General features: G+C 33.4%; 1 protein-coding gene across 1 annotated transcript in view; it reads left to right on the top strand.

Annotated features, from left to right (window-relative positions):
• Positions 4,559-11,097, top strand: part of LOC109840231 (sister chromatid cohesion protein PDS5 homolog A) — a 28,822-nt gene continuing 22,283 nt past the window's right edge. The window contains 3 exon segments of the mRNA XM_020408794.1: positions 4,559-4,848; positions 10,336-10,539; positions 10,661-10,842. Of these exon segments, the coding sequence (XP_020264383.1) occupies positions 4,753-4,848; positions 10,336-10,539; positions 10,661-10,842 (482 nt within the window). The 5' untranslated portion in view covers positions 4,559-4,752.

Genomic DNA, 11,097 nt, shown 5'->3' with positions numbered 1-11,097 from the left:
TTCTCCATTTTTCTCATATATATATATATATATATAAGAAAAATAGAGAAACTTGGTATCAAGTTGCTCTATTGAACTTGGTAGTGATGTGGATTGATCCGATCCCTACATCTACATTGGAGTAGGTAAAAAGTGATTGAGACTCTATTTTCGAGTAATGATATAGGGGTCAGATTAGTCCACATCACTACCAAGTTCAATAGAGCAACTTGGTACTAATGTTCTCTATTTCTCTCTCTATATGTGTGTGTGTGTGTGAGAGAGAGAGAGAGAGAGAGAGAGAGAGAGAGAGAGAGAGAGAGAGAGAGAGATAGAGAGAGAGAGAGAGAGAGAGAGGGAGAGAGAGAGAGAGAAATAAGTATGCTTGGTACCAAGCATAAATTTTATGCTTGATAGTGAGGTGTTATATTCTCATCCACTCATTTAAATTCACAACCACTCATCAACCTATGTGAATGTGGGCCCCAATTTCAATGAGTGAAGGAAAATATACCACCTCACTACAAAGCACAAAACTTATGCTTGGTACTAAGCATACTCGTTTCTCTCTCATATTTATATACTAGTTGAGATGCACGTGCAATGCACGTGATTGAATATCATGAGTTAAGATGCACGTGGTTGAATATCATGATTATTTAAATTGATAAAAATAGAGTAAAAATAAAAAAAGGGAAAAAAAAGTTTTTTGTGGGATTCATCATCAACTTAGTAATATCTCTCTCAAATAAAATATTATCATTGTTTTCATCATCCCAGACTGTGGCTACGTGATCTACTCTTTGTGAGTTATAAACACATTAATTTAGTATAATATCTTTATTTATTAGTATCTTGAAGTCTTTAAAAGATGGGTGATCATTCAATTTTCAAAAGAATTTTGCATATGAATTTACTTGTAATATGTCTATTAAATTTTTAGTTGTGATTTGACTCATATTCATGTTAACTTTTAGTTAATGTTTTGCTCATATTTATATTACCTAATATTCTTATTTAATTTTATAGCTCATTCTCTATATCATAGAAGTAAAACTGAAAGTATGAAGAATATTTTTTTTTACGAAATTAGAATAGGGAGATTATGATATATTTCGCCATATGCTCTAAATATAATTTTTTTTTCTTTGATGTAAGGTCCCTATCAAATATTACCCAAACCGATGTGAATGAAAAATGCTATTATAACTCACTTTTCCAGGATAATTGTATTATATATAGGATACATAACTCATCTAGAATATCCATATCTCCTAAGTGGATTTTGTTGTTGTGAGAACAACATGTTAGATGCTCGTATTCAAACTTTTTGGCTCTATAAAAGACACAAGAATTTAGAGTGTATAGCTTATATATCGTAAAAAGCATATCGATTCAAAATTTTTTTTCTAATAATGATATTATTACAATGATATTACTATTCAATATTAAATCAATTTTATTATATAAGATGATATTATTACAATGATATTACTATTCAATATTAAATCAATTTTATTATATAAGATTATATGACCATTTTTAATAAATTTCAATATTAAATCAATTTTATTATATAAGATTATATGACCATTTTTAATAAATTATAAAGTATATATATAGAAACCTCGATGCTTATAGCCAGTAGTAGGGCTCCACAAAATAGGTTAACATTGTAGTTTGCTATTTATAGTACTGTTTGCAATATCATTACATTTCCTCTTTATCTTATTATTCACACTTTTCTGATGTAAGTTCTCTTTCGCTAAACATTCAATTGCCTATATTTAATTTTTATAATATCAGAGGTTAGCATGTTCTCTTCTATTTAAAAAGTGTTGACATGATTTTCTTAAAAAATATATACACATAGTAACAATAGTATATACTTCAGTGAAACTCAAACATTGGCTTGAAGCCATTTAGAGTGAGGTCATTTCTATGCTAGAATGATGATATAGTGATTACATAGTCTAAAAATCAAAGAAGAAATTTCTACAAAGGAAAAGTAATTTAATATGTCAAATTAAAAACTAATATATAAAATTTACATGGGCAGTGCAAATAGCTATAGAAAATAAGGTATATATTTTCATAAAATTTTTATAGTGAGTGACCAACTACAATCATCATAATTTAAACATAAATAATTATTATTTTAGTTACTAATTTGATATGCGTAACTATAGAATAAAATAGGAATAGTGATGTGCACACTTAACTATGGTCTAATAATCTTAAGAATGACTTATTTTTCAATATAATCATTAGTTGATGTATATGTGTATTATACTGAAAACACAATAAAAATTTAGAAAAGTATAAAATAGACACCCTCAAAAGTTTTAAAAAGTGTAAAAAAGCACTCTAAAATTTATAATTTACAAATACACAAAACTATTAAACATTACATTAAAATGAAGAAATTATAAAAAAATTATTAAAAAATTTCAAACTTTGGAGGGGTAATTTGCAACTAAAATAATAATTATTTATGCTTAAATTATGATGATTATAGTTGGTCACTCACTATCGAATATTCATGAAGATATATACCTTACTTTCTATAGCTATCTGCACTGCCCATATATATTTTATAAATTAGTTATTAATTTTACATTTTAAATACTTTTCCTTTGTAGAAATTTCGTTTTTTACTTTTGGATTGTGTAATCACTATATCACTATTCTAGCGTAGAAAGTACCTTACTCTAAATAGATTCAAACTAATGTTTAAGTTGAACTGAAGTACATATACTATTACTACTACGTGTATATTTTTTTTAAGAAAATCATGCAAACACTTTTTTAACAGAAGAGAATATTCTAAATTCTGATATTATAAAAACTAAATATAATCAATTGAGTGATTAGAAAAAAAGAACTTACATCAGTAAAACGTGAATAATAAGATAAAGAGAAAAGATAATGGCATTGCCAATAATACTACAACTAGCAAACTACAATGTAAAGTTAACCTAATTTTTAGAGCCCAACTACTATTATAAGCATTGGGGCTTCCATATATATACTTTACAATTTATTAAAAAGGGTTATGTAATCTTATATAATAAAATTGATTTAATACTGAATAGTGATATCGTTGTAATAATATTGTTATTAGGAAAAATTATTCATGAACCTGTATGTTCTTTACGATATATAAGCTGTGCACTCCAAATTCTTGTATCTTTTACAGAGCCAAAAAGTTTGAATGCGAGCCTCTAACTTTTACAACAGCAAAATCCACTTAGCAGATGCAGATATTCTAGATGAGTTATATGTCATATATACAATACAATTGGCCTAAGCAAGTGAGTTATAATAGTATTTTTCATGAACATCGTTTGGGACAAGATTTGATAAAGACCTCGCATCAAAGAAAAAATAAATTTTTATGTTTAGAGCACAAGACGAAAATATATTATAATCTCCCTGTTCTAATTTCGCAAGAAAATAATTCTTTGTACTTTTAATTTTACTTATATGGTACGGAGAATGAGCTATAAAATTGAATGAGAATATTAGATAATGTAAATTTGAGTAAAACTACTACTACAAGTTAATGTGAATATGAGTCAAACCACAACTAAAAGTTTAATGGACATATTGTAAGTAAATTCATATGTAAAATTCCTTTACGAATTGAATGATCACCTATCTTTTGAAGAATTTAAAATACTAATAAACAGAGATGTTGTCCTAGATTAATGTATTTATAACTCACAAATAGTAGATCACGTAACCATAGTCTGAGTTGAAAGAAACAATAACAATAATTCATTTGAGAGATAGATTATTGTGTTGACAATCAATCCCAAAAAAACTTTATTTTTTTATTTTTATTCTATTTTTATTAATTTAAGTAATCATGAGATTTAACCACGTGCATTAAATTTATAATTTTCAAGATGCTTTAATAAAAAATTTAAATTTGTAGGTGTGTTTTTGTAATTTAACCACGTGCATTAAATTTATAATTTTCAAGATGCTTTTACAAAGTCCAAAAGTTTTAGATGTTGGCTAGCATTATTTTTTAGATTTCTCTACAAACTGAAATAAGTAAATGATTTGAATTATATGAAACATATCTATTTTATCCAATAGCATGTTAAGTCTCATTATGAAAAGAATAAATCATTTGGTTACCAATTCAAAGAAGATAAGATAATTAGAATAGATTAGAATAACAATGTAATATTAAAAAAAACCTAAGGGTAATATTGGTCATAAAAAGATTTTTCCGAACTCGTACTTTTAAATGGAGTATGATATGATATGATATGATATGATATATATCTAAGAGAGAGAGAGAGGGGGGGAGTATGATATATATCTAAGAGAGAGAGAGAGAGAGAGAGAGAGAGAGAGAGAGGAGGATTGGGTTGGCCCGTTTGGGAGTTTGGGCCAGGGCGTGAAATTTGCCTAGTTTATGATTTCAAGCCTCTCATTACTCAGCAAAGTAAAGGCCATAAAAAAGGAAGACCCTAAAGTAAGCTACAGGGCTAATCTCGTAATAGGATCCGAAACTGAGGGGGACACTCCAATCGTAACCACCTCTCAAATCTGAAGTCTGTCTGAACTCCGAACTCCACATAGTATCCACGGGTTCCCTTCAAATCCGCTCTTTCAAAACCCTGATCCCTTTTATTTCTCTCTCCCCCCTCTCTCCAAACAAAAGAGCCCTTTCAGCTCTCCCAAACTCTTCTATTTTCGTTTCGTCTTCACGAATTCCTTCGAAATTTTCCACGGATTCGATACTGACGGCGGATTATGGCGCTGCAGCAGCAGCAGCAGCAGCTCAGAGACGTCGGAGGGAAGCTTGGGAGCCCTCCTGCTTCCAAAGACGCACTGATTAAGCTTTTGAAAGTGAGTTCTCTTTCGCAATTTCGTGTTGATTCTTGTCTCTGAGCTGGTGTTCTTCTCTGATCTGTGCTTTGTTTGCTCAATTTTTGGGATTTGGAGTTTGGCTTCTGAGAATGGTTCAATTTAGGGTTTAGTTGAGATGGAGCCGTGACCTAATTGTGAAAAATTTGGGATTTTTAGATGTCAAACGGGTGTTCAAATGGGTGTGTGCGCTTACTTTCTGTTGGCTCCTAGTGAAAAGTTAGGGTTTTGAGGTTGTTTTGATTCTTTTTGGTGAAGGCGACGATAATGTTAATTTCGGGTTGTCTCTTTGATGAGGTTGAATTTGATAGAGGAAGAAGAAGAGGAACAGAGGAAGAAGATAAAGAGAAGAACTAGAGGATAAACAAACAATAATTATCATTCATCCCATCATCTCCATTACAACAACTATATATAACTACACTAATATTATCTCTACCCACTAACACCACTCTTCTTTATACAGCTACCCACAAAACATAACTATCCACTGAGTAAAACACAAGTTACACAACTACCCACTTATCCACGTTGTGAATGGTGGTGGCACGTATCACTCTTTTTCACAAGTTTTGGGAAAACCTTGGGGAAACTGAGATGTCTGGGTGGGGTGCAACTCATGCGGAAGCCTGTTACTGTTTTAATTGCAGAAGGTTTTGATTCAAGATGGACAGTAAGTGCAAGTGCTATAAATTATGGGTTCTTTGCTCATTTTGGGTTTTCTTCGTGAAGTTTAGGGTTTTGAGAGCTTTAGGTAATGCATATTATGTGGAAATGTGTGTAAATATGGAGACTTGCAAACTTTTGATTTAGATTTAAGATTTTTGTCTTTCAAATTCCCAAAATTTTGGGTCTCTTTGTGAAATATTGCGATGCTGATGCTAGGGCTATGCAAACGGTCGGTCGGTTCGGTTTGGTTTTTATTAAATTTTGAAAAACCGAACCGAACCACCCATTATTCAAAACCGAACCGAACTGTTGCAAGTCGGTTCGGTTCAGTTTGTTCGGTTCTAATTTGTGAGAATGTGTATTTTTTATGATCTAATTTGTAGTCCCGCTGAAAATCTAATTTTAATTATAAAATCTAATTAAACCAATTATTTCTCACTAATCTACAATCTAGTAGCATGCATCAATAACTAAAAAGTTTAGATCTTTCCCCCCGAAACTGAAAGCATAGATTCAAAATTGGGGTTTTCAGTTTATACCTTCACTACGGATGTGGGTGTCCCCAAAGCAAGAGATGGATCCGGAGGAGATGGTTCGGCCTCGGCCATGAAGACGATGATGAGTGCCTGCTTGGCGGCGAGTGAAGGAAAATCGAGTCGGCGACTGAAAGAAAATCGAGCGACATCGGCGAGTCAGAGTCGACGAGAGAAGCTACGCCTGTGGTGTTGCGCCTACGCCGATGTGCGCTGCGGTGCGCTGCGGAGTGCAGAGAGTGTGAGAGAGTGCGGAACTACGAACAAAGAGAGGAAGTGCAGCTACGGGCTTGGATTTAAGGTTTAGGTATTGAGATTTGAGGGATTTTAGTGAACGAGTCGGGTATGGTTTCTAATGGGCACGAGTTAAAAATTATAGTGTTATTAGTGATACGGTCGGTTCGGGCAATTCAGGTTGAAAAGTTCTCAACCGATTCGAACCGACCTACAAACAAAACCGATCCGAACTGCTAATTTTTGGTCGGTTCAGTCGGTTTTTTTCGGTCTGGACTAAACCATGCACAACCCTAGCTGATGCTGGGAGTGTGGGGACATTGTGATAAGGGCATAGTTTAAGTGAAAATCTGTAACGGAGGATTAGCATGGTGCAATATTTTCAACTAAGAGGCTTGATTTTGTTGGGGGTATTTACGGAGTGATGTGGTTGATAAAATTGGTAGAGGCTTTTAGCTACGCCTATTGATAGCACCATGTTATTAGGATCTAGTTACTTGTTAATTGTTAAAAATTGTGGATTCTTTTTTGTTTTGTTTTGGCAAACAAGACTATGGTAAAACTAGAGAGAACAATAGAGAACTATAAGACACAATATTAAGCCCAGACTAATTGAGGTCAATAGTAAATTTATACAAACACAGATGGTTTACACAAGCAAAAGTGGTTTAACATCCAGAAAAACGGAAAACAATACTAGTACTGATCATATACTTCCATAACAACGACCACCCATGAAAAACTCCCATTATAATGAAATGGAACATGAAAGGTACTGCTAGTGATACTTGTTGACTATCAGTGCCAATCAACTATCTCTGGAACATCAATACTGGCTAAACCTTTCTGGGGCCAGTATTAGAGTCTGTACAATGCATATAGAAGGCATTGCTACTATGCTGGCAAAGATCATTGGCATTACCATGATAAATTTTGATTATACACCCATGTTTGGGTTTAAATATGGACTCATTTCTTTTCAGAGGTAAATTATCTGCCTACTATGGACAAAAAAATCAAGAATTCAGAATATTATATTATTCAGTTCTTGATGTTTTTTTCATAGCATGGATTCCTATCCACAAGCCATCTAATAGGCTTTTTAGCTCTATGCTCAACCGACATCAAGAAGGAGAGGAGGCAAAAGTTGAAGACCTGCAAACACTCCTGTGCAAAATCGTGAAGTTCCTTACAACAACACATTAATATATAATTGAACTCCATTTTAATCCCACAGCATATTTATTCTGGTTAAGAGCTAGTTTTTTGACATTGACTGATCAATGATTAAAGCCTAAAAGTTTATTATAAACCACAACATGTCAAAAATTGACCACTAAATCAATACTTTTCAAAATAGCTTTGTAAAAAGGAACTAATACTTTTCAAAATAGCTTTAAAGGAACGCAAGGAATAGCAGAAGATGACACTTTTACTCTTTTTGTGTTTGCATGTTTTCTTTATGGCTATTGCTTCAGTCTAATTGTTGAAAAGTAAGTTGTTGAAAAACCGAGCTAGTCAGTCTAATTGTTGAAAAGTAAGTTGTTGAAAAACCGAGCTAGTCTAATGGGCCAATGACGTAGAATGAGTAAATGGATTTTCCACTTTTTGCTGGAAACTTTGTTATAATTATAGGTTTTTTGGTTGGACGAACTGCAAACTAGTTTGACTCTTTCACTTAGTCAAATATTGTTTAAGCACTCTGTTGTCATCTCATGTGAAAGCATGATGGCCGAAATTTTACTTCATTAAACATCATAATCTTAGATGATACTGTGATTTACTCCACATCTTATTTGACAATGATGGGCTTCCTATGAAATTTAACATGTCTACTCCCTCTTCCATATTTTTTTAATCTTGAGATAAACAGAAGTGCATGTGATGGAACTGTATATTCAGTGTTTTAAATGTCGGCCGACATGTCGGACATGTCGGCTTCCTATGAAATTTAACATGTCTACCCCCTCTTCCATATTTTTTTAATCTTGAGATAAATAGAAGTGCATGTGATGGAATTGTATATTCAGTGTTTTAAATGTCGGCCGACATGTCGGATATGTTGGCCGACATGTCGGAATTAGGGTTCAAACGACACGAATCAGGCAATTTTATGTCGCATGTCATTTTTCAGGAGGAAATCGGATATGTCGGCGATATATCGGGCATATCGGCTGACTTTTCAACTTCGAAAAATCGACCGATATGCTCTATTGTCGGTTTAAAACGTTTTTCACTTATTGGGTTTGGGTTTAGGTTTGAAAACCCAAACCCATATGACCTGTTCTGATGTTAAGGGTCTGTTTTTGAACCCGATAAGGAAACGAACCTGTTCAAAAGAAAAAACAAAAAAAAAACTAGGGCTACGACTGGGAACCCATCAGCCGCCTTCGTCTTCTTCGTCTTGTGTTCGTTCTCCTCACATCGCTGGCTTCTCCTCTCTTTCCTCCTTGCGACATCGAAGTCCATCATCTCCGGCGTCGTCTTCTCCTCTCTTTCTTCCATGCGCGAAGTCGAAGTTGTAGCTTTCCTCAGCTTCTTCAGCTGTCAGGTATGAGAGTCCCTTTCTCATCGCCTGACTCTCTCTCTCTCTCTTTCTCAGAACCTTTAGATTTAGAAGATTTTCACATCGTCTGGATTTTAGTGTTGATTTCATATTGTTTATCTTATTCAATGTCTTAATTTACTGTTTTTCCTTGTTTTTACTATTTTTTGTTACATTACATTATATTATTATTCAAATAGCTCTATGCTTTTTGTTGTTGTAAATTATTTATTTATAGAATTCAATGTTTGGCAACATGTTTTGGGCAGCATGCTGGGAAAACAAGACATCTGGCTGATTTCTCGTAATGATCATTGTTTATCATTTAGTAATAATCCCTGGTTTCTCGTAATAATCCATGTTTATCATCTAATGATATAAACATGTAATACTCAAAGAGTTTCTGCTTTTCTTCTTCATGTGACAGTCTGGTAGCAACTCTGTGGATAATCACAGAGGGGAGAAAATTTTAATTTTATCTGTTTGGGGGTGATGAGTCTTTACTTTTTATAGAATTTATAAAGTATGCTGAATAAGAGGACTTTGCAGATTTAGTTTTTTATATGTTTAGTCTATAGAATTTATAAAGTATGCTTATATTGGACTTTGCAGATTTAGTTTTTTATATGTTTAGTCTATAGAATTTATAAAGTATGCTTATATTGAATTTAGGAATGCTTAGATTACATTTAGGATATAAAGTATGCTTATATTGAATTTAGGAATGCTTAGATTACATTTAGGACATGATATTATACATATGTGTACCACCCGATATGGCAATCCGATAGTTAGTTCATGTCCCCGATATATCCCAGATTTTCGCTATCCGACATGGATTTCAGCCGTCCGACACGAACCCGATATCTGATATTTAAAACCTTGTGTATATTACCATATCATTGGTAAGTTCCATATGCAATGTCTGTAATAGTTTATCAGTATGTTATGTGCTTTCGCTATTTTGTGCTTTCCATGTTTTTGTTTGATCATTACATTTTTTCCGCTTCGCCTATTGCTTGGCAGTTAGCACCTGTCTATGTCATAGTTCCATGAATCATTGCTTTCCCCACTTCTTGGTAGTGCTGTTTTCTGCCACATGACGTGTTGATACTCTTAACACATGCTGAAGTTTGCTTGATGGTTTGGAATTTTGTGATACCGTCACAATTCTTACTTCTGTTAAAAAGAGCTGATTGATGTTTGTGAGCTCTTCTTAGAAAAAAATTAGATGATTACTTTGAAAAGGATTGTATGATGTGTACACAACGCCTGAAACAACTAATTTCTGCACCTGATGCTTATTTTTACATGTAGAACTGCAAATATTCTGGTGAAAGTCTTTTGTTCAAAAACCAATCCCCTTTTTGTGTAGCAAGCCACAAATCGCTTTCTTGAGAAAGAGCAGTCATCATTGCCTTCAATGTTAAATTCATTGGAGTATTGATTAATGCAATTGTTTGTTCTAAATTTTTCCCTCTTTTGTAGCAAGCTGCAAATTGTCTCTCTGAGATAGAGCAGTCTCCATTGCCTTCAATGTTAGATGCGATGAAGCCTTGTATTAATGCTGTTGCAAAACAAGGGTTGCTGAAGCATCAAGACAGGGATGTCAAAGTTCTGTTAGCAACATGCATTTGTGAAATCACGAGGATAACTGCACCAGAAGCTCCTTTCAGCGATGATGTTCTAAGGGTACCTTTACCTTTCAAGAATATTATTGTATCAATACTCTTATGGACATATTAAATGACAGTCTTTGCACACTATAATATTTGTTTATTATGTGCTCGCTTCTGAATGTGTTCTCCTGCAGGACATTTTTCATTTGATTGTAAGCACGTTTAGTGGATTAAGTGATATTAACAGTCCATCATTTGGAAGGAGGGTTGTTATTTTGGAGTCATTTGCAAGATACAGATCATATGTCGTGATGTTGGATCTCGAATGCGATGATCTTATTAGCGAAATGTTCAGTACATTTTTTGCTGTTATTAGGTACGTATATTCAAATTACAGAGATGTAGAACTTTTTTATATTTGCTTTTGTCTCTCATATGTGATGGGAATGCCTAGTTAATTTGTGAACTTGAGTTTTTTTGGCAGGCAGCACCTTTAGATTTAGAGACTCATTTAGTTTCTAGAGATGCATCCTTTATGTTCCACCTTTGGTGATCATATCTTTAACCAACCTTGTGAAGGTTCCAACTTTATCTTAAGTAAAGTGATTCTTGAGCCTATGCTTTATAAATT

This window comes from Asparagus officinalis, chromosome 5, assembly GCF_001876935.1.
Source record: "Asparagus officinalis chromosome 5, Aspof.V1, whole genome shotgun sequence".
Classification (NCBI taxonomy): domain Eukaryota; kingdom Viridiplantae; phylum Streptophyta; class Magnoliopsida; order Asparagales; family Asparagaceae; genus Asparagus; species Asparagus officinalis.
This window is presented reverse-complemented; position numbering and strand designations above follow the sequence as displayed.